This window comes from Camelus ferus, chromosome 21, assembly GCF_009834535.1.
Source record: "Camelus ferus isolate YT-003-E chromosome 21, BCGSAC_Cfer_1.0, whole genome shotgun sequence".
Lineage (NCBI taxonomy): Eukaryota > Metazoa > Chordata > Mammalia > Artiodactyla > Camelidae > Camelus > Camelus ferus.
In genome coordinates, this window is record NC_045716.1 from 3,098,110 (window position 1) to 3,123,090 (window position 24,981).

General features: G+C 44.9%; 1 protein-coding gene across 1 annotated transcript in view; it reads right to left on the reverse strand.

Moving 5' to 3' along the window:
- The window catches only part of CACNA1E (calcium voltage-gated channel subunit alpha1 E), a 345,678-nt gene that overhangs the window by 112,353 nt on the left and 208,344 nt on the right, over positions 1 to 24,981 (reverse strand). Inside the window, 1 exon segment of the mRNA XM_032463593.1 lies at positions 23,861 to 23,964. Coding sequence (XP_032319484.1) covers positions 23,861 to 23,964 — 104 coding nt within the window.

Here is a 24,981-nt window from a genome sequence, read left to right on the forward strand (position 1 = left end):
GTGGTCAGGGCTCAGTCTGTGTCTCCCCCAGACCAAGCCAGCCCCAAGGAGCCCTGGAAGGAGAAACGGTGAAAGTACACCTTTCCTCCATGTTTTTCCCATTTTCCTGTTAACACGTTTACCTCTTTGCATCTTTACATTAGGCCCTTAGTCTCTCCTTGGCTACCCCAGGACCCTTGGCTCCCTGGGTTTGCCTTCCTCCAACAGGCACCACTGCTCTGTGCATTTTCTGAGGGCCAGGAGAGTATAGGGCAAAGCATGCAGGCTTTGGATTAAGAGAGACTTGAGTTCAAATCCTGGCCCTCCACTCACTAGCCGGGGCTCCTTGGGCAAGTTACTTAATCTCTCATGGCCCAGATTTCCCCATTTGTGAGATGAGGAAACACAGCTTACCTTTCTGAGTTGTTGTGAGGATTAAATAGATACTACAAAAATTTTCCCATCCTATTGTGGTTACTCACTCTATCTTGTTAACTTTCTTATTTTTTTCCCCCAGACTCCATCTTCTACAACTCCATTCCCTAGCTATTAAAATGATCCTGTCCTGCCTGGGGACCTCTCTTCTGGGCTCTGTTATTCTAAGGTGCTAATAAATGAATCATGCAAAGGTGTTTAAAGGAGCATGAGGGAGAAAATGTGTAACTTTCACCACATATCACATTTTTAGTTATTTAGAGGCTCTTAGAAAGCCTCAATTCAGAGATACACTGGATAATAGAACAATTACAGTTCCACAGGAGGTGAGTTAAGGAAGCCCTTACTATTAATAGCTACCCATTATCGAACATCCATTATGTGCCAGGCACTGTGCAAAGTTCATTGCATTCATTGTCTCATTTCATCAACACCAAGAAGACTCCATGAAGTACTGTGATTCTCATTTCAAAGATTGGGAAACTGGAACTAACAGAGGTTGGGAAATTTGCCCAGGGTCATGCAACAGTAAAATGAAGATTTTGGATTTAAGCCTGAGCTCTCCAATTCCAAAACCACTACACTGGACTTCCTCCCCTTTGGTAAGGGGTTGCTTTTTTTTTTTTTCTCTCTTCACTTCCCCGACCCCGGCACTTTAAAATCCTAATGACTATTCAGTATAACCTTGTTAGAGATACATACGTTAGGGATGCTCAAACACAGTTAAGAACATGCAGGGAACACTTTATAAACAGCGGCTTTGTTATTACTATTACTGTTATTACATACAGCCCTCTGCCACAGCTCCCAGATGTGTACATTTGCTGATGAATGGTAACTATTACTTCTGATCTTTCATTGATCTCAAAAAAGGTCTTTCTTTTGAAACAATGTGCATCCTCATGTCTAATCTCAAATCTTAAAGTCACATTCTCGGTGGAATGAATGCTCTCTCAGTTCTTCTAGAAGCAGCCTAGTCTACCTTCTGGGCCAGGCATGGCTGTCACAGTTCAGAGGGGCTGACAGAGGGACACAGCCAGAGCCCTCAGACAGGGGCAGCTCAGAGCTCCCAGAAGATTAAAGATTTGGGGAGGTGGCAAAGGAACTAGATAAGCAGGTGTTCTTTTCCACAGGACAGGTCTGCAAGTCCGTCTTCCTAATATACTCTGTTCTGCATGGTCATCCTGTATCCTCCAGCCAGTAAGCACAGTAACTCACTTGCTTGCAGGATCAAGCCTAACCTCTCTGTTGCGAGCCCTTCCATCACCTGGCCAGACCCATCCAAGCCAACCTTGTTTGCACTGCTCTCAAACGCAACATCCTCTCTATCCCACAAATAAATTAGGTTGGGACCTGCCTCAAAGCTGATGCACATCCTACTCCTCCCGCCTAAAATGTCCTCTCCCCCAGTCCCGCTCCATGCCATCCCTGCTTACCTAAATTTCAGCCACCCTTCAAAGCCCAGCTCAAATCTTCCCTGTTTTCCACAAAGCTGCCCTGGTAGAAGCCACAGCTGATCCTCAGTCACAGAATGCCTACTACGGTGACGGCCAATATGGAAGAACGGAGGTTTCAGCTTCCCCGGGAGGCCAGGACTCCCAAGAGGAAGAACCAGTTCTCAGAATTCTTTTGCATTCTCCTGTTTTTTGGTAATCAGAAGGTGTTCTGGAATTTGATACAACATTGTAAAATAATTATAAATCAAAAAAAATGTAAAAAAAAAAAAAAGGAGTTAACCACTATATATAAAAATAGCACAGGGAACCATATTCAATCTTGTAATAACCCTTAATGAAAAAGAATATGAAAATGAATATATGTATATATATGCATGACTGGGACATTGTGCTGCACACCAGAAATTGACACATTGTAACCGACTATACTTCAATTAAAAAAAAGTCAGCTGCTAGTCAAGTGTGCTATACAGATAATTTCTGTTCTGTAACTATGCTTTTCCAACTGACCTTCAATATAAATATTTCAGGTATGCACACTGAAACTTCTGGATTCCTTGGATGTGCCAAAAATCACATCTGAGATTGTACTGTATCATTTTAAATTGCACATTTAAAGGAAGAGATGACTTTCTAATCAAGCCTAACAGTACTATGGGGATCAACACATTTATTCCCTTCCTGATTCAGGAAGCAGCTGAGAGAAACAGGATATGCAGGAGGCAGATACAAGAGGACAAAGATACCAGCTTTGTTTCTGATCCAGCCCAGTAGAGAACACAGCTTCAGCTCCTTCCCTAATGTTCACCAGCACTTTGAGCCACCCAGTCATGGGCACGACCTATGACTCCAAGCCCGCCCTACTGCAGGGTGCTGCTCTGGTAAGCTCAGAGCAAAAGGAGGAGAGGACACAGATACCTGGAGGGCAGGCCGGCTCTAGAAAGGAGAAAGCGGCTGAGGGAAGCACACCCAGTTCTTCTAAGCTCACCAGACATAAGTCAGGAGGAATGAATGAAGGGGAGGAAGAGAAACCCAGTGTTTTCTGGAGGAAGTTTCTCTACATGGACACATGAAGCCAGAGGAAATGGCGGTTCCCCTCGGGTCTGAAACATAGGAAATACTAACAACGTGACTGGTTAATATCTGAAAGGGAGATTAGGAGGTTAGTTTCTGATGACCCAAAGAACTCACTCAGTGATCTGCTTATTTCAGCAGAGTTGTTGTCCTCCTTAGGGATCTTGGTTCACCTGCATGTCATCTGTTGAGCTTGATGTGGATTATGGTCACACGGCCCTTTGTTGGAGTCTAGCCAGAGCACGTATGATAAGGAGGGCCTGGTATCTGACCTGGAGTCAAGCACTCATTCATTCATTCAACAAACATATATTATGTAATTATTGTGTGCCAGATCCTGCGCATGGTGGTAGAGACAGAGGAGCCTACAGACTAATAGGTACCAATATCGAGCAAGCACAAGGTGGCAGCAGGATCCCCAACTTCACCCAGTTCTAAGAATAAGTGTGTTAATTCACGGATTGGTTCAAAATGCTGTCAGGTCAACGCTGATTCTATGAAGGCAGGAGGTGTATTGCCATGTCCATAGCTATTCTAACGAGGAAAAAAACGAACAATATATGAACAAGGACAAGGGAGCACCAAGGGAGTTCTCCATTCAATGAAACACACCCATTTTTTTTTTTTAAGAGTAAACGGTTCTAAGATGCTTCAGGTGCATTTCCAATTTGAGTATGGCAGACAAACAATCAGCTACAATCCATCTCGGCCCTGACATTTTATGTTTCTCAATGCTGCTGTCTTTTGTCTAAACCCCACACAGTTCTGGGGCACTTGGCTGCCAGGGGTAATGCTGGGCAATGGGAGGGGGTTTGGGGGAAGAGCAGGGAGGGGGTTTGGGGGAGGGGTGGGGAGGAGATGCAGAGCAGGAGGAGAGCCCAGTTTCTCCCGCACCAGAGGCTCCACACCCAATGCGGTCTCTTTCATCAGAATCGCTCAGCCTCGCATTGTCCAGAGCCCAGGAGGTTGCAAAACGCATTCTAGCACGGAGCAGCAATCCTGCAGTCCCTGCCACGGCCAGCCAGGAGCGAGCAGCTCCAACAGCCCGGGTCCCCAGAGAGTGGCAAGACGTGCCAACAGCCTCTTCCGAAGTGCCCTCGGCCTCATGATCACTGTTTTATTATTTGTGAGATTTTAATTCTTTCCTTCTGGGCTCCCGTGCCTTCCCATGCAAAACTAGTTCAGAGATGCCGCTTTTGGAGCTCTTTCCGTTGTCACGGCAACCAGGATTTTCAAAGTTTATTTCTCCTCCTCTTCTCCCCACCACGAACTCCCTTCCCCCCCTCCCCTCCATCTCTGGCCACGTATATGTTTTGCAAGAGAAACAAAGCACAGAAGGAAATATGACCAATATCACCGCCAGGTAAATTTTCTCACTCACACCTCACTTCAGCACAGCGTGTCCCTATTGGGGATTTGAAATTGCCCCTCTTCTCACAATATCCAATTAATATTCTTAGGCTTCAAATCCTGTGATGTTTGGGAGCGAGGCCTTGGGTAACAGCCATCAGCTTGCCCCTGTTGTCTCTCCTCCTGCAGAGAGAAGGAGATCTATTCCTTTCTGTTTATATAAGCCACGAACATGCTGTGTCTTATTTATCATTTGTTAGCCCTTGAAAACAGCATTAAAAAGAGAAAAAAAACCAGCAACGACTGCAGAGGAGGGAAAGTGAAAACACCTCAGATGTGCTTCGCAGGGGATCTCTGGAGATCAGAGGCGCTGCAGTTGCCAAAGGAAAGGAAAGGAGATCCCCAAAGAAATTTGCTAAATTGATTGTTTAATTATAACATTAACCTTTGCTATCAAAAATCAGATGGAGACAAAGAAGGAAAAGAAACCAAAACAGGGGGGAAGAGAGCCTGAACTCCCACACTGAGCACAAGGCAGCCGAGAGAGGCGGCTGCTTGCTCCAGGCCCCTCACGGGTGACACCAGTGTTTGGGCCACACAGCTGCCAAAGGAGCTCGCACCCCAAGGACTTCTGCTCTGGCTCCTGGGACAAGCACAGCCACTTTCTTCCTTCTTCCTGACAGTTCACGCCTCTGCCACTCTTCTCCTTGAGGAGAGGGAAGACGACGGGGCCAGAAAACACAGGATTTCTGTGAAACTGATAGACAGGACCGGACCCAGATTACAGGGAGAGTCCTGAGGCTCTAGGACTGAATGACCCTCTCGCTACTGAAACTCAGTATTTTTAATTTACAGACCTACTGAGTTAGAGATTAGACTCTGTGACATGAAACATGATGGATGAGTGTTTTAACTGAGACTCTGCTTACTTAGTCTATCATTCATCACTATTAACAGAAGGAGATCCCCAATTGCTTAAGTCATAAAAGCGCCAGACTCTAGCATTGCTTAAATGGGCCCTTAATGGGATTAGCTGTCGCTACGTGGGAACTACATCACAATGATGGGAAACCTGCACTTCCCCGCAGGCGGGCGGGTGGGAGGGAGGGCAAAGGGCAGGAAGGCTGAGCAGGACCAGCACACACTGGGATCAAGTGGAATGGTGGGTGTGCTGGGGAGAGGCGAAGGCAGAGAGAAATGGGTAAGGACTTCAAGCTGGCAGGAGAGGTACAGGGTGCAGACTGATGAATGAGGCTGGGGAGAGGAAACCAGGCTGTATGAAAAGAGGGGGGTCAGGGTGACCTCAACTTTCAGGACGTGGGCAGTCCTTATGGGCTGTGACTGGAGTGCCCAGCCCATGGCTTCTGAGCAGCACGCCTATCCAGGGAGCGTCTATCCCCTGGACCATTGACGGACGCCCGCCCTCGCTCTGGGCAGGGGACCACCTGCTCTCCCAGCCCACTCCATGCCTCAGTTCTAGTCCCACTCTGCCTCTTTTCACTCAGCTGGACACTAACCTCGGAAAAACCGTTCCTGGTACACAGTAGGGGCTCAACGTATGCTGGATGAAGGAAATAGTCCCTGAATGGGCAGCAAGCAGTGTACGGCCGGGATGCCCCACCTCATACCCTCTCAGATCACCTCTGAGTTGTCCTGAAGCTGCGAGGGACAGACCCTGTGCATCTGCCAAGGACAGAGCCTTTGACAAATGTGACCGCTCCCACCTCAAGTGCCAGCATCTTTCTGTTTCCCCGTCTGAGGGATTTCTTCAGTCCCCCAAAGGCTTGATCAGCCCACAAGCAGGGCAGCCCCAAAGTGTCATCACTCAAGGAGGGACAGGAATTAATGGAGATTATAAATAAATTATATATCCAACGTCCTAGGCCTCAGTGGAAAATTCTGAAATATATCCTATATTGTTCCCAGAAGGCTCCCAAGGGGTTAAGCCTCAGCAATCCGTTCTGCCTGCCCTCCCAATTAACGCATGCTACTTGGCTCTTTCCCCTTCTCTGTCTCAGTTTCCCTTTTCACTCCCTTTTGCAGCTAGGGGTCACCTCCCAAATAAACCACCTAGACCCAGTCCTTTCCTTAGGGTCTTCTTTCAGGGGAACCCAGACCAAAAAGCCATCTGTGAATAAATGGCTCATCCATCAAATCATGTTCCTCCCTGACAAAAGGATGGGGAAACTTTAGGGGGGATGTGAAACTGGGGGAGAACAAAGGTATGTGATCTCAAGTACCAATGCCTAGTTTTCAGATTTTGCCAGGACCAGATCCTGACCAGGGTTGAATGATGAGCTGGACAAGACATTCCTAGAAAGAAGGGATAATTTTTGCTAAACTGTAAAAAAATGACCAACCTAGAGACAATTGTTTGCAACTGCTTCTGAGGACAGTGCTGAGCAAAGGGGCCAGAAATGAGCGACTGAATGAAAAATGTACCTCCTCTCCGGGGGGCAGACAATCTGGGACATGATTTGGCCTTGAGGTTCTCTCTGACTGTTTCAGACCTTTTTTTCCTATTCATAGGTGCATGCAGAGGGAATACAGAGGGTAGAGATAGCAATAAATGCCTAGTCCCGGAGGCCAACGCATTATCTCTGGAAGGAATATTAAGTTGCTTGATCCCCTGGGACCTCTTTCACTGCTGGTGAACACAGAGGCACCCTTTTCAACCCCATGCAGTGCAGAACAGGGGGTGTCCCACACAGCTTCAGGAACCCATTCACGGTGCTGTTGCTTGGTGATGTTTTGTAGCGTCAATGGTTGGGAAGTGACATCTTCAGAATAATGGACACTGTCCTACGAGAGTAAAACACATGCCACTTCTCCAGTGGGAGAGAGAGAAAGTGCAGTCGTGGGAGCTGAGGAAAGCACGCTCCCAGGTCTGACACCGAGGTCAGCCCCAGGCAGGTGGCCGGGTCTGGCACCTGTTTTTCACCCTCAGCTGAGCCAGAGCTGCTATTCATAGCCTGTGCATTTTTTTCCTAAGATTTACCATTAAGACTGTGTTATTTGCTTGTTTTCTGTCTTAGCCATTAGACCATGAAGTTCATGCGGGCGAGGAACCGCATCTTCCTGTCTACTGTTAAACTCTGAGTGGCCAGCACACAGGTGCTTGATAAACATTTGCTGAAAAAGTATCTTCCTAAATCATCAAACGAGGGTTTCTTCTCCTTGCCTTCTTCTAGTACTTAAAACAAAATCTCGTGTCTTCTTCCCTCAGTTCTTGGTCTCAGATGTCTGCTGGCTCAGGCACTGATGTCTGCTAATAGGGTCATCCCTCCCTTGTATTACCTTTGACCACCGGGTACCTTGAGCTAAAGGAAGGGAGTAAGGTGAGAATGTGTTCGCCAGCTGATGTCAGAGATACTTCTGTGTGTACAGCACAGTGGGTCATGGGAGGAGTGAGGAAGGATCATATTCCATTTTCTGGCCATTTCAGTCAACTCTGGTGAGAGTTAAGGGGTCTCCTCTGGTCTGGTCAACTTGAGCCTATGGATTTGTCAACTGGTCAAGAGATTAGTTATCCAGTTTAGTTTAATATGGTGAGAGTAATGAGGCCCCTTTAACAGGCTTTGGGGTCCCTCCTATTCTCATAAATGCTCTCAATAGCTGATCACTGCCCGGATTCTCTGTGAAACAGGAGCACGGCATCTCCATGTCCTCCCTCTGTACCGGAGTCCGCTTCCCCAAGAGGAAAGAGTAATTTCAGTGTTTTTGCTGAATGGGGACTATCTGGGAGCAGCGATACTTGAGTGTTGCGCCTGTAGGGGTGCCCTTGACACCGAGGGGAGAATAAAGAACGTTTAACCCGACTCCGACTCTAACAGCACTGGAACGCAACAGCTAGAAATGCCAAGCACCCAGTATATAACCAAGTTGTACCGACTGTGATTATCAGCCGGGGAAATTGGGGCGTATTATTTCAGCCACCTCGGTGTGCAACGTCTGCAAGCGCACAGAAAACATACCTAATTATAGGGGCTTGACTACGGGCTATAAGCTCAGAATGAAGTGAGGCTCTAATACGATTATGAATTTCCACGTGGTGAAATCAATTAATATGAGATGCCACAGACCAGAAAAAGAGACATGGGTTCAAGCAAAAAAAAAAAAAAAAAAAAAAACCTAATCGTGAAGAGATTAAGATTTTGGCATACAAGCCACAATGAAATGAGCACAGGGGATAAATTATGTCAGCAAACAACAGTAACACGAAAGAGCCCCTCCAACAGCAGCGATCTGATTACACTGGGCCACGTCCATCATACTGATAATGACAAGCGCTCCCTCCTCCCTGCGATGGGTAAGTTCTGAGCACAGTTGTCCTTAGTTCTTAGAGTTGGCCCTCAACACCAGCAAAATAATGGAGTTCTGCTACAGTGAGCTGTGCTCTTCAACTAATATTCAACTTGGGTTTCAGGGGAATTATACCCACAGAAAACAGTGCCCCAAATCTCAGGAAAATTTCTGACGAATACAGACATCCCGTAAATAGGAAGACAGGCTTTGATTTGTTCACGGGAGGGCACCTACTGGGAGCCTACTGAGTGCCTGTGAAGTACGCTTGCCAAGGTGAACCCACCATGGGGTCTGCCTTCACAGACCTGTGAAAGGGGCAAAGACCTCCACAAACAACTAGAATATGAGGCCAGAGCTCTAACAGAACATTACGTACAGTGCCAGAAAAACACAGATGAGGAAACTTAAGGGGAATTTGACTTTGAAAGATGAGTTAGAGTTCTCTAGTCAAATAAGGCAGGTGTGTGAAGGAGGATACAGTGGGTATTTCCAGGCTAAGGGCACAAAGGAACGGAGGTGTGTGTACTGGGGAACCCAGGAATGCCAAGTGTGTGGCAAGGCTAAAGGAGAGGGAATGTAGGATTGAGGCTAAAAAAAATAGATGGGCTAAGCTTTGAGAGGTCATTCAGGACAAGGACCATTTCTTCAGGCTCTTTAATAAATTGATGAATAAGGAAGCTATCAGTTGAAGCTTGTGTTTGTAATTACCATGTTTTAAAGTCTTCAACTGTTAAAAGTAGAAAGTATTAACTCGATATTCATCCTTCCAACCCACCCAATGTTGGTTTTGTTGTCCTGGTGTATTTTCTTTTTTCTGAGAAGTTACTGGTCCATAATGTTTAAAAATGTGATATATCTAATAATCATCAGTCTACATGATTTATTCTACCTTAAAATTTCAACCTAATTGTGATACTTATTAATGCTCATTGCAAATGATTATTTAATTTTTTAAAACCAGGCGTGAGGAAAAGGAAAGACCAGAACTCCCCCTTTCGCTGGCAGGGATGTAAAATGGTACAGCCACTCTGGAAAGCAGATTGGCAGTTTCTTATACAACTAAGCATGCACTTACTCTATGACCCAGCAATTACAGTCTTGGGCATTTATCGCAGAGAAAATAAAACTTATGTTCACACGAAAACGTGTACACAAGTGTTCACAGCAGCTTTCTCTGCAATAGCTCAAAACTCAGAACACCACAAATGTCCTCCCCCAAGGGGTGAATTGATAAACAAATTGTGGTGCATCCATACTGTAAAATGCTATTCAGAAACAAACAGGAATAAGCTATTGATGCATGCAATGACTGGTGGATTTCAGGGAAATTGTGCTGAGTGAAAAAAGTGAATTTAAAAAGGTTATGCACCACATGATTCCATTTACATAACATTCTTAAAAATGACAAAGTTAGATGGAGAACAAATTAGTGGTTACCAGGGGCTGGAGGGGGCGGGGGAGTGGATGGAAGGCTGTGGGTGTGATTATAAATGGGCGGCATGAGGAAGTTTTGTGCTAATGAAATAGTTCTGAGACTTGATTATGGCAGTGGCTACACAAATCTACACTTGATAAAACTGCATGGAACCACACACACACACTTACACACACACAGGAGTGCATGTAAAACCAGTCAAATCTGCATACTCTGTGGATTGCACCAATGTCAGTTTCCTAGTTCTGGTATTGTGCTGTAGTGTGAGATGTGATCACTGGGGGAAATCAAGTGAAGGGGACACAAGTCCTCCCTGTGCTTTTTTTTTCCTTCAACTTCTGGCGACTCTATAATTGTTTCAAAATTAAAACAAAACAAAACAAAACAAAACAAAAAGCCAGCCAGGTCCTCCACACTGACAACTTCAGCAGCTATTCTTCAGTCATCTTAGTATTGCATCTCTATGACTCGTTCAGCATTTGGGATTTTCTCATTCATTTTTGAAACCGTGTTTTTTTGTCCTCTACACGATGCTTTTGCAATATCCTTTTGACCAGTCTTGATACTCTAATTCTTTAATGGTTAGTGTTTCTAGAAATCTCTATCCTTGGCTCTGTTGTTCTCTTCTCTACGTGCCCTCCGTGGACCCCCTTATCTATTTTCTCTATTATGTTCTGATAGTGTCACATCTTTTCTCTTTCTGTTCTTAAAACACAGATATTGGCTGATCCTATCTCCGTGTTTGGCCCTCCTGAACCTCAAACACTCTCAGTCTGAAATTGAATGCATCGTCCTCCCAGAACAGAGCTGTTTTCCTTCCTACACTATTCGTCTTAGTAAATGGAAAACCAAAGCTCTCCGAGACACCTGCAGGTGTATCATTAGGCATCCTACACGATCTCTCACCCATTACATTCAGTCATTTCCCTTGTGGGACTATTTTACCACCTAAAATCTTCATCTCTGCCTTCCCTTTACATTTCAACCATTAGTGCCCAAGATGCTCACTTTCTATCAGCTAGTGCTTTTTCACAGTCTTATGACTAATCAATCTTTTTTTTTTTTAACCACCTTCCCTAACCTTCAATCTAAAATTCAAAACTAACTCATGTCTTTCGATCTTATTAATGAATTATGGTAGTCAGCCTATTTTCAATTTTACAAATTCAATTTATCAATTGTTTCCTTAATGGCTTACTGTTTTGTGCTTAGAAAGGCTTTCCCCTTTGAAGATTTTAAAATTGTCCATAACCTCTTTGAATATTTATTTATAATTTAATTTTTTTAAATATGTGTACTTTTTCTACCTGCAATTCATTTTGGCATAGGATATGAGAGATGGGGATCGAATCCAATTTTTTCTTTCCAAGTGACTGGCCAGTTATCAACACCATTCATTGAATAATTCATCTTCACTCATTTGAAATGACACAAATACTGTAAATCTGAGTCTCCTGCCAGTCCTCCTATTCCTACATCAGACCACACTGTTCCGATTATTGCAGCTTTAGAATGTATTTCACTACTTGAAGAACAGTCCCTGTTCCTCAATGTTCTAAGAAATGTCCCAGATATTCTTATATACTTGTTTTCAGATACATTTCCATTTAGTAAAGTAAAAATCTCATTTGTGTTTATTAATATTGAAGTTAGAGATGAAACTAGGGAAAACAGGTATTTGTCATTTGAAGCACTCTTTTTCAAGAAGAGTGTTTGTCTTCTTATTTACCTACAGGAGCATATACAACTCTTAGACTCTCCCGTATTGGAATTCAAGCTTCATGAGGGCAGGACTTCTTGTTTGTTTTGTTCTGTTTTATATTCCCAAACTCTAAGCACTTTCTGGCACACAGTAGAAGCTCAATATCTATTTGTTGAAAATCTGAACAAGTGAACACATAAATTATTCTATTATTTAGACAACAGGAAGCCATTATAAATAATTAAGGTACACAGATCATGTAATTAGATGTCTAGTTTGTAAAGATGGCTTTGGTCATGGAGAATAGGCTGGATTAGAGCAGGGAGAGCATTTAAAGAGGCAATTTCTACAGTCCAAGACACAGTTTATGAAATCTCTCAAAGATGGAATCAGTAGGTCTTGAGGAGCAACTAGATGCAGAGAAAACATGAAATGAAAGCACTAAGATTAACTAAGGTTACTATCATGGATAATGAATGTGATGAAAGATAACAGAGGGGGAATATGGAAGAGTAACGGGTGTGTTTAGTGGTGGGGTCAGAGAATGAGGCAATGGACTCAGTACAGAGCATCCTAAGTTTGAGACATCTAAGGGATACTCAAGTGAAAACGTACCCTCTGGAGCTTAGTAGCAGATAAGTAAATTAAATCCAGGTCAGTCTGCTAGTAAAGCCATCTTCTTAAACATGACTTCCCATTATATTATTCTATTGAGTAAAAATTAGTTCCTCCTCTGAAAAACAGATAACCTAAATGGGATTTCAAGATGGAAACATTCTGGAAATAGGTTTGAATATAGTGCGCAAGTGTGTAATACAGTGCACACTGTGCAAGGCAAATTCAGAGACTGGTACATCATCTACTGGGTTTCTTAAGTACTTAACAGAGGGACAAATACCAGAGTGCAGCGTTACAGGCACTACAGTTGGAGCATGACTATAAAGCATCACGCACGTGCGCAGAAACATGTGTATGTATGTGCATGTGCATATAAATGAGTATACACATGTGCATACAGAGGTGTGTATGTGTGTACACACAAATATAAACAAAGGCATCAGTGTATTAGAGGAGAATCCTTTTATAGAGAGTGGAAGCATTTTTATATTTTGCTGTAGTCTTTGTCACCAAAAAGGCACAAATGAGTATACACATGTGCATACAGAGGTGTGTATGTGTGTACACACAAATATAAACAAAGGCATCAGTGTATTAGAGGAGAATCCTTTTATAGAGAGTGGAAGCATTTTTATATTTTGCTGTAGTCTTTGTCACCAAAAAGGCACGTAATGAACTCCTGGTCTATTGGTTCAGATTTCTCTATAAAAGGGATGAGTCCATGTAAAACAGTGCCGATGGTTACTTGGCTCTTACTCACTGACTTCTCTATTCCTTTTCCCCGAACGTTTGACTTTGCCTCTCGGAGCTGACCTTTCTGGGTATGATCCTATATGGCTTCCCCGCTCCATCCCCACGACATGTTTTCAGACAATGACCCTCCCACCTTGGCCCAGGTCCCCGGAACCACCTATGCTGGTGCAGCCCCTGCTCCCCCAGATAACTAAAAGCCTGCACTACAAGCTTGATTTTTGAGAGGGAACAGAATTTTAAACAATAAAAGGGGCCTAGAGCCTTTGTCTCCCCAAAGCATTACATGCACAGTCACAAACTCAGCCTGTATAGTTATTGATATGGGGCAATGTCAGGGGATTGGCAATGATTATGCTCCTTTCCTATTGGTACGTCTTAAAATGGGGAGTGATGTTCTAGAAAATAGAGATTATGAGGGCAATACCAGAATATAAGCCCCATGAGGGGTGGGATCATTCAATTCCAGCCTCTAGAACAGTGTTTGGCACACAGTAAGTGCTCAATAAATATCTGTTGACCTAATAACTAAATCAAAAGAGCACCTTGTTGTGTTGGTGCATGCGTGTCAAACCACACCGCTACGTTTTCAGCAGAAGCTGAGCAGCAAAGATTCCAGCAGTAACACTCAACTCCGGAGTGGGAAACAGTGCTTTGTGCACAAGGAAACCTGGACGAAGGGGCAGGACACCACGGCCTTAGATTTATGACTGAGGGCATGTCACGTGTTCCCTTTTGAGCTTCCATCTCCTGATCTGTAAAAGCACAACACACCTCCTAGAATCACTATGAGAATCAAGTGAATGAACACACGTGAAACGCTTTCTAAAGGAAGTGCTCTACAGTAAGAAAGAGTAACTGCTTTAGTTTGGGGGGGGCTCCCAACAGACTTCGTTACCCGCAAGTCCCCCTAGGATGACAGCTTTATCCTTTAAAAGTGATTGTTGCCTAAATATTTGCCGCAGGTAATGTAAAAGGATGAGTATCCTTGCTATACAAATAGATCTTTCAAGTTCATTTGAAAAAGATAAATATGGCTAGCGGAAAATGGGCAAAGGATATGAGCAATTAACTAAAAGAAACAAAATCAATAGCTAAGTGGAAGAAAATGTTCAACGTGTGATGATTGTATGTCTGTAACACCTGTTAGATGCAAATGGAGACCGTTACTCTGCAGAGTAAACAGCCTCTTGGGAGCCTTCACCTGGACTTCCTCCAACGCTACTGACTATGCTCTTGACTTTTAAGAAACCAGCCTCTTCCTCAGTCCTCTGCAATGCTGTCCTCCAGAAGGTCACAAGAGGGTAAGGAACCCCCTAAGAGGGGGCTGGTGTTGCTGGGTTTCCCTTCAATTCAGCAATCATGTATTGAGCACAAGAACAAGGCATCTGAATGTTAGGAGAGGTCCAACTTTGGGGAAAGCCATCTCCAACATAAGAAACAAAATCTAACAGTGACAGGGACATTCATGACTCCAATGCAAGGAAGACAGTGCATCCTGGGGGAGACAGGAGAGTTCTGCCCCCTGCTAACTGTGCAGCCTTAGGCAAGACTCTCAAAGTCTCTCAGCCTCCACTTCCTCACTTATTATAAAATGGTTTAAGCACAGTACCTTACTTGTGAGCTGTTTTAAAAATTAATCAAAATAATGTATATAAAGTATTTTGCATAGTACTGGGCAGATAACGAGCGTTCAATAAATGTTAGCTCTTTTCTTTAGCATTATTGTTATTAAATTCTACAGCAAAATTGCATAGTGTTATAATGAATAATAGGTTCTAATGGCAGGTGCATAGTGCTGTAGGAGCATATGGGAGAAAGACTTCAGTCCTAACGGCAGGATGGGAGAGGGGGCATGGCTCTGGAAAGATCTCATGAAGGAAGTCAGAGTTGAAACAGGCCATGAGGGATGAGCAGGAGTTCAACAAGGAGAAACTAAGGGGCGGGGGCTTACTCCAGACCCAGGAGCAGAGGGCAGGAAGGGAGGGCATTTCCAAGAAAGGGCAAGAGACAGAGCGTCCAAGAGAGTGGTGGCCACGTGTGGAGGCACAGGGGTGTGAGCCAACGGTCCCTCATTACTCTTCCCTCTAGGGAACAGGGTGTCACGGATGGTCAGCCCTCCCAGTGGAATCTGAAAACATCCGAGTTCATGCTAACTAACTCAATGAGGGGACACGGCAGGTAAAAAAATGACTCTTTCCCAGCCCCACCTGCAGAGCTGTAAACAGAGATCTGGAGAGAAGAAATCCACTAGCAAGAGCTGACAATGATTAAGTATTTACTCTCCCCCAGGTACTAAACCCTTAACATGAATGAGCTGATTTAGTTTCCTCAATAATCCTATTTGGTGGCTACTAGAATATTCCACCGTGTTTGCAACTGAGTAATCCAAGCTGTAGAAATGTGAAGGGACATGTGTAACGTCATACAGACAACAAGTGATGGACATGGGATTCAAACCCATGTCTGTATTTCACTACTAAGCCAGACCCACTGTGCAGAGTAAACACGGGCTCTGGGCAGGGAGCCAGAGGACCAGGTTCCAGTCAAGATCGGCCACTAAACAGCTCGGTGTGACTTAAGCAAGTCACTTCACTCTCTGGTCAGTTTTCCTCGGTTGTAAGATGGAGGCCAAGAGTAAACTACACTTAGAGTCCCTTCTGCCTCAAATAATTTTTATCACACTCTAAGATACAACTCTGACAACTGATACACAGAACGGTGTCCTGGGGTAAACGCAGACTTTTCCCACACTCTCATAGCTTTATGTGTGACCCCCATGGTCACGTACCTCCTCCAGGAGTGTCCTCCCAGGCAAGGTGGGAACCCCACCGTACTCTGGTCATTACAGGTGTCTGACATGAAATCTGTCTGTGGGACTGGAGAGCTCCACACGTCCCGCCAGCCACTCAGGGCCCCTTCATTTCCACTGAGTTCTGCTAAAAGGACATTTAAACTATATGCAAGATGTGTTTGGGTCTGGCCAGACCTCCATCCCAATTCTGAACCTGCTGCTTTGTGAACTTAGACAAATTACCAAACCTTCCTGTTAGAGCTATCCCATTTATAAAAGACAGTAGTAACTCAAGGGTCATTGTGATGATTAAATGAAATAATGCATCTCTTGGGGTTAGCACAGTGCTTGGTACACAGCACAGTCTCAATAATTTCAGCTTAAAAAAATCAACCCAAAAAACCCTACCCTACTGCTGTGAGCTAGCCAAAAGGGACACAGTATGTTATGCTGTCTCAAACTCAATAGGTCCAAAACCTAAACTCTTTTCCTCAAAATCTCTTTGTCCTGTGTTCTCCCCTAGCCATCTAGTGGCTCAGCTCAGAAATCTAGAAGCAGTCCAAGAGACTTCCCTATTTTCACCTTCAAGACACACTCAGACACACCCACACAGTCACCAGGTCATGCAGATCCCATTCCACCAACGCCTCCTGGATCTGGTCCATCCTCTCCGTCACCACGCAACTGTTACTCCTTTACGCCTCACTGCCTCTCTGCTTCTTCCCTCAACTGGTGCTCCCAACGTGTCTCTCTGCCGCCAATCTTGCTTCTCCAGGGTGGTCATCTTCACACGCAAACTGGTTGTCTTCCCTGCTTAAAACTTGAGAGCTTCTGGGATCAGGTTTGAACTCATTAGCTCCGCCCACAGGAGGAGCCCTTCGTAGACAGAGACTGCCCATGCTTCTAGTGTCATCTCCTCCACGTCCCTAGACATGCTTCACTCCCGTCACTCAGAATGGCCCCTTATGCCTTCTTGACAGCCCACCCGCCAGAATTCCTGGGTGGAGTCCACCTGGTGTATCTGTATTAAAATAAGTCCCTCCCTAGAAGGTGGGAAATTGTACCCTCTGGCCAAATCTCTACCAGCAACTACTTTGGGGGTTAGCACCTCTAACTCCCCCTCTTCCCATTAGTAAATAAAGACAGTGTCCACCTACTGCAGAGAGTCGTTATAAGGGACAAGTAAGAGCCTGGAAGCCAAGGTGCTCAGGAAACTGACCTGTTTTACATACCCCTCCCTGTGTGCACACGGAAGCAGTCCCTGGCTTGGCTGTCCCTGCCCCTGACTGGACACAGTACCACTGCTCCCCCAAGCCTCCCTCCCTAGAACCGCTGGGAGCAGAGGGTAGAGGCAGTCGGGTAGAGGTCATTCTCTGTTTACGGGAGCCTTCGGCCCTGTCGTCCCCCTCTGCGCTTCAGGACGTGCTTATGCAGCTCTGGTTTGTTTCCATGGAGACCGGAAGCTCTGCTTCTCTTCAAGCCTAAGCTAATGGTTTTCATCAAATCCCATTTCCTCTGAGACAAGTAAAAATGTGACAAAGCTTCCTTCCACACTTCCTCTTTAAATACTCTGAAACTGATAAACACACCTTACAGCCTCCCTCCCACCGAGGCCCCTCCCTCTGTGTTGGGGGCCTCAGTCACAGGTAGGCGCTACCTGTCCCTTCTCATCAGACTCTTCTCATCACCTGCCCCACACAGGGGCGCCTCCTCCCACTGCCTTCTCTCTCTGCTTTAGGAAGACCTGGTACGTAATGTTCAAACTGCCTGCAGGTCACTGGGAACACGTGTCTCAGAGATAAAACCTTCTGAGCTGTTCCCTAGCTTTCAAGTGTAACTCCCAACCAACCCCTCATTCCGAGGAGAATGCCTCCGTCCCCTCCGGGGCCGCGTGAGAGCCAGACACGGCAGGAGGGAGAGCCCGCGCCCCCACCCGGGGCACAGAACCAGCTGCTGCCAATCCCTCTGTACACACCGTATGCGTTGAGCATCTGAACATGAAAAAGCAACCAGAGCGGAAGCGTTTCTGTCCCAGCCTATAAGGCCCCTATTGTTATCGCTCTTTTAAATGTCGGAATTTATTCACACCAGCTGTTCCCAGCTGCTGCTGCCACTTCCTCGGCATCCCCAGAAGCGCTAAGGAAGCCTGTGACACTCCACTTCTGTTTCATCTCCCAGGCTGAGGAGGCCGTCTCCTGGTTAGAGAGGAGCGTTTGGCCTCACAGCTGGTTCATGCCCAGCATCACAGGCTGTTACTCAGATGACAGCCACCTGCACTTAACAGGTAGAGAAGATGAACATCAATATTATCAAAGGTATAAGAGCCAATGGCTACTCCGTGCCAGACCTGGGCGGGGTCTCTGCCTGGGAGACAGCCCTTGCCGTCCCGTCCTGTGTCCCAGAGGAGGAGGCGGGCTCACAGTAACTTGTTCAAATGCACAACGCTGATAAGGGGCAGGGGCAGGGGCTCACCCGTGACCGCTAGATGCCAGAGCTCACGCTTCTCTCAATATGCCACACTGTCCCGTCTGGAGAGGGATGGAGGAGAACCAGAGACAGTCCGCCAGAGTGGGCGTGGTCAGACACAGGAACTGCCCTGCAGGCCAGTGCTCTGTCCCGTTTCCAGCTCTGTTAAGACACACCCTGAACCCACATTGGAACCTTATCTGGAACATCTATGACTTGGTACTCAACAGTGAGAATCTGATTTGAATTTTCTAAACTAGAATATGGACACGCTTTGGAAATAAGAAAGGATAAAGAACTTCAGATAAGCTTATACAAACAAGAAATTATCCCTTCGGTAGAAATATAAGAAGAAAGAAGTCTGGGGTCAGGTCCCTCCCACAGGTGGTCACAGAGGTAGAGCATGTGAGCTGCAGCTACAGGCTATGCAGAGAGAATTACCTATTGGGCATAAAGGATGCCGGTAAATGCTCCCTGAATGAATAAATACACAGGAAACCCCATCACATCCTATGATGCTTCATTCAAGATACACACTATTAAGAACTTCACAACGTCTCCTGTTGTCTCTTCACAACCGTTTTACAAGTCACCAGAAGCTCTCAGTACCACAAGGTTGTTTCCTCCTTAATCTTGCTGAATCCGGTCTCCTCCCTGCCAGTCCTTCCCCATGATGCTAGACGAATGGTCTTAAACATTCGTTTCGTCCTATACGTTTCTGTCTGAGCAACAATTTAAAAAATTCATTTCTATTTTTCTCAAAGCAATGCACAGTAAGTTTTAAAGTCAAACATTTTTTAAAGCTTATAATGAAAAAAAGAGCAGCCCGCTGCCTCACCTCCCCTCACCCCTGAATCTGACTCTCTAGGGGTGACCACTTGTAACTCTTTTACCTGTTCCTTCTAGTACTTATTTCCAATTTTCTAAACATTACACTTATACACCTGCTATTTCTTTACCTTTCAGTTTGAGATATGGCTGAAAGACTTCCCTACCATGGGACCTAAGATTTTAGCCTTTGCCATTTCTTTTTCTCTCTCGTATTTATCCTTCCCCATCCTCTCAAGGCAATTACAGCGCCAGAGGGGCTGTCTCAAAATCCAGCGTTAACAGGGTAAGTCTGGTTGGTTGACAGCTGAGCGGCAAAGAGGCCTCACTGTGCTTCTATTCCTTCAATGGTAACACTTTCGTCTTTTGTGAATTAATTGCCTACATCAGTGTGTGTGTGCAAAGGCATACAAACATTTATGTATTCATACATGTAATTTTGAAGAAACCCATTAAACTCTTCTAAATACAATAATACACATTGGGAAATATATTCGTTTCATTTTTTCTTAAAGATACCATTTTTAGAGCCCTCCGTCATTCTGCTGAAACCTGGACTTGCTACTCCCGAGGCCGTCGGACAGTTACCATTGTCATCCTGGAAGCCTCCTTTCCTTCTCTCCACTGAGTCCCCTGTGGCCATGAGTCTCGGGCCCTTCTCTTTCCTCAGTGAATTCCTTATTTTCAGTGACTTGCCTTCTCTGGTAACGTCTTCAGAAGGAGGGTCTTAAAAATATTGCCGTCCTTGCAAGTAATTGCTGTTCTGGCTAGGTATGGCATTCTGGGTTGGAAATGATTTTTTTCCCTCCAGAAAGTATTAAGAACCTCTCTATTGGTTTCTGCCTTTCAGTGTCATTGAGAAGTCCAAAGCCATCCTAATTCCTGATTCTTTATAGATACAACTCATCTCCTTCCTAATCACCAGAAGCTTTCAGAATATTATTTTACTCAGATGCTGTGACATTTCATGATGATTTAACTTGGTGTGGTCTCTTATTTTTTTAATTGAAATATAGCTGACTTACAATGTCATGCTAATTTCTGGTGTACAGCATAGTGATTCGTGTGTGTGTGTTCCCTTTTCATATTCTTTTTCATTATAGGCCATTACAAGGTACTGAATATAGTTCTTTGTGTTATACAGCAGGACCTTGTTCTTTATCTATTTTATATAGAGTAGTTAGTATCTGCAAATCCTGAACTCCTAATTTAGCCCTCCCCATCCCCTTTCCCCTGGCAACCATACATTTGTATGTCTGCTATCTATGTCTGTATGTCTCTGTTTTGTAAATAAGTTCATTTGTGCCTTTTTTAAAAATTCCACATGTCAGTGATATCATATGGTATTTTTCCTTCTTTCTGGCTTATATCATTTACTATGATGATCTCCAAGTCCATCCACGTTGCTGCAAATGGCATTATTTTATTCTTTTTATAGCTGAGTAGTATTGCATTGTATAAATATACTACAACTCCTTTATCCAGTCATCTATTGATGGATATTTAGGCTGTTTCCATGTCTTGGCTATTGTAAATAGTGCTGCTATGAACATTGGGGTGAATGTCTTTTCAAGGTGTGGTCTCTTCTTATTAGCTGTGTGGAGTATTTAGTGGGCATTTTCATTATTAATTCATTTGTTCCCTTTTCCTTCCACACCCACCTCTGATCTCCTTGACACACCAAGAACCATTACAATATACTCAGCGGACACCTTTTATTTGAATGAATTTTTACAAACTGCGTATTCTATGTACATGTATTTTTAATTTTTAATTTCTGTAGATGGTATTATATCATATTGTTTCCTTCTTGTTTTCAGTTTTTAATGTGTACGTGGTCTTTGTTCTCCTGAGCACTGCACAGTATGGCATGGCATGTATGCATCCAACAGACACCTAACTACTGTTGTAGGTGTGCACATCCCTACTATAAAAATTATGCTGGAAAGAACATCCTTGCCCACATCTCAACACATCTTCCATACTGGCAATGTGCATTAATAGGTTCTGGGAACATCTGGGTAATTTTTCTTCGTTGATTTCTTCCTCTCTAGTCCTCTGTTTTCTTTATGGAATTCTTATTAGTTGAATGCTGAACCAATCCTGATTTTCTTGTTTTTGTTCTATGTTCTAGGTGATTCCATCAACTTTTTATTCCAACCAGCTTTATTATCTTTTTATTACACTTTTTACATTAATTCACTTTACATTAATGTAAATTTTACATTAATTACTTTACATTAATTTCCAAGAGCTCTTCTTAGCTACTAAATGTTCTCTTTTTTTTTTAAATAGCAATCTGTTATTTTGTGGATAAAATAACTGCTCATCTATCTCTGCTGACATAAATTATATTTTTAAGACATTATCTTCGGCTCCCTGCATTATTCATATTCCTCCAAGTTGCTTTTCTCTATTTATTATTTTGATTTTGTCTTTTGTGCTGGACATTTTGTTTGAATGCTGAAGACCCCTAGATGTGTGTTCATATTTAAGAGCAAGGCACCAAAGGCTTATGAGAAACTCCTGTGCGAATGGTTGGGGCTTGTAGAAGGTGAGTGTACTGGTGCCCCCTCCCCCAAAGACACGTCCACATCCTAGTTCCTGGAACCTGTGACTGTTACCTTATTTGGAAAAAGGATCTTTGCAAATGTAATGAAGTTCAGGATCTTGAGATGAAAAGGTCATCCTGGATTACCCAGGTGATCATAAACCCAATGACAAGTGTCCTCATAAGAGAAAGGCAGAGGGAGGTTCTAGAAAGAAGAGGAGGAGGCAATGTGGCCACAGAGGCAGAGTCTGGAGTGACACAGCCACCAGCCAAGGAATGCCTGGAGCCACCAGAGGCTGGAAGAGGAAGGAAATCAATTCTCCCCTAGAGCCCTTGGAGGGAGCTTGGCCCTGCCAGATTTTGGACCGGTAGCCTCCAGAACTCTGAGACAATTTCTCTCACACTTTTAAGCCACCCAGTTCACAGTAACTTGTTGGGGGGGCCACAGGGAACCACCATAGTGGGCCTCACTGAAGGCGACGGGTGGGAATTGTTACTCTGGTCCCCCTCAAATATCAGGGGGCATAGGTCTTCTCTCTCCAGGTGGACAGTGTACCCACAGATGGATGCTGGGAGCCCCTGCCACACTGCTGCACTGCTGAGGGCCAAGCAGGAGGAGTGGGCTGGGAGGATGCCTTCAGTTCGTGGACTTTCATTTAACACCCCCATTCTCATTACAAAATATCACCCCCACCCTCAGAGGCACATGATGTTACCATTCAAGCGTCTCCAATTCAGCCTCTGCGGACAGTAAGCCTTCTGACTTTGGCTGGACTAGGGGATGGGTGGGGCAGACACCTATGGGCAGTCTCAGGGGAGAACACCTGCAAGCATTCGTTACAAGCACTTTTGAAAACTCCTCTCGTGGTAGCACCCCCCAAATCCCAGCTCTCGGCCATACCAGACACCTCCTTTCCTGGGCCTTTCTAAGGCTCTCACTTTGCTTTCTCATTGGCATTCCTCGCTGTAGGCAATGGAACCTCAGTGTCCGTGCCACTACATCAGTTACCATTTACTGGCTTCAAAAATGTTGTTGACATCTCTCATCTGTTTTCATTTCCTCCCGTGTTCTCTCTGTCACTGTGTCCTTCTCAAAATTTATCTCCTCTGTTAGTGGAGTTATAAGAGGTGACCAACTTGGTTCGGTCTGCAACGTTTTAAACAGAAGCACCACCTTATAAATTTCCACTTCAAGAGCTGATGCCATTCAGACAAGAAACGATGTTCAGTTTTGCTTAGAAAAATGGAAGACCCTCTAAGACGCTGGTTTAGCCCTCCTAGTTTATCCCTTTAATTCCCAAAGTGAAACTTCCATGCAGGTTAAATTAGGTCGCATTAAAATCTCCTCCCTCTCCACAAGTCCCATTTCTTCACGTTTGCTTCTGGTGTGGTGCCCCCTTCCTGGAACAGCCACTCCCATAGGTTCTGTTTTATCCTATTACGTATCTTGCATCCCACGCAAAATCCCAACCCTTCATGAAACCACCCCTGATCATTTCAGGCTACATAGATCCGCGCCTTCCCCCAAACAAGTGATTGTATCCTGTATCAGTCAGTCAGTCAAAGAACTCCCGTTCCCTGCTTCAAGTGTCTGTGTTGTCTTCTCAACAAAACATACGTTTCTTAAGGGCAGAAACCATGGCTTGTATTTTGTGTGCTCCTTGCGGTGCTCACATGGCATTGGACACTGCACGCTTGTTAACTGATGGGCACGAATTCAAGCCACAGGTATGGAATGTGATGTCCAATACATGACAAATTAAGAATCTTTTGAGGGTAAAGCCTGTATCTTATTCAACTTTATATGCCCAACAACCAGCACCATGTATGACACAGAAGGTCTCTGACTGTGGAGTGATGAAATGAAAGGCTGGATGGATAAATGGACACTCACTAGATACCGTGTTCAATGTTGTACCAATCAAAAGATTTTTTAATTCCTAAGAATAATAAAGATGATTAAAACGACGGTTCCTGATTGCATTCCCAGCATCGAGAGCAGTATTTGGCACAGAGGGGCTGCTCAGAAAATGAAGGGCATGTGGATGGATCTGCCAGGGGTCAGGGGCATTAGTTTATAGTCAGAAAGGAGAGAAGAGAGAATGCTCTGGCTTACCCGGAAAGCACTCCCAGGACGAGGTTGAGAACAAAGAAGGATCCAATGATGATGAGGGGAATGAAGTACAGCCAGTTCCAGGTGGCTCCTAAGGCATCATTGGTCTGAAAGAAAGAAAAACGGTTCCTTAATACTCCATCCAGACCCTCTGCCAGGAAAAGGCTTCCATTCCCGCAGCTTCACACAGAGGGCAATGCAACCAGCACAGGGCAACACAGTGAAACACGGCCTCGCTTCACTCCCAATTCGGCGTCACTGGAGGGTGAACTCACATCCCCCTGTGGACACTGTGAAGGACACTGTCAGCCCCACCTACCATTCTGAGTTGGAACAACCTAAAGCCCTCACTCAATGGATCACTGAACCCAGAAAGGTCAAATCCTCTTCTAAACAGTCACTGGTGTTATCATGTTTGGTGATGTGGGTTCGAAGCCTTTGCACTCTAAAGTGGACAAATTCTCAGAAGACGGAGGCAGGCCACGCCCATCATTTTATTCCATGGACACTGGCCAAGGCTTTGACAGGTTGCTTGGGAGAAATCAGTGTTACCCACATCCTGCTCAGTTCTTGACCCTAGGCTCTGGCTTTCTGCCTTCCATCGTGGTCCGACAGTGCAGAGCTAGACTAGGGCTGGCCCCAGGAAGGCTCCGGCAAAACGAGGCAGAGATGGAGACTGGAAGAGTGACCTCTCGCTCTCCGCTCTCTGATGCTGACACCCAGTAAACCGAAAACTGCACAGAAGTGCACATTGTGGATTCTTACACAAGTGAGATGTGAGGTCCCTGAATGGTAGGGGGTTCAGGGGGGATTCCACTACATGCCGTAGCCCCAGAAAAGCAACTCTTGGCAGGATGTCTCGTGAGGACCTTGAAACAGTTTTGGAGCATTTTGAGAAGTCCTCTCTAACACTTGAGACTTTCAGCTAAGCTCTGCCTTCACCCTCTCTCCCCATGATACCAACCACAGGTCTTCCTAGTTAGTCTGCTTCAATTCCATCTGACATACATAGGGCTTTGAAATCCACCCCCGTTCCACCCCAACCCCGTCACAAACAAACTTTAGTATCTGTTTGAAATTCAGCAGTTTTTGGAAAGATATTTTATGCCCAATCTACTAGAGAA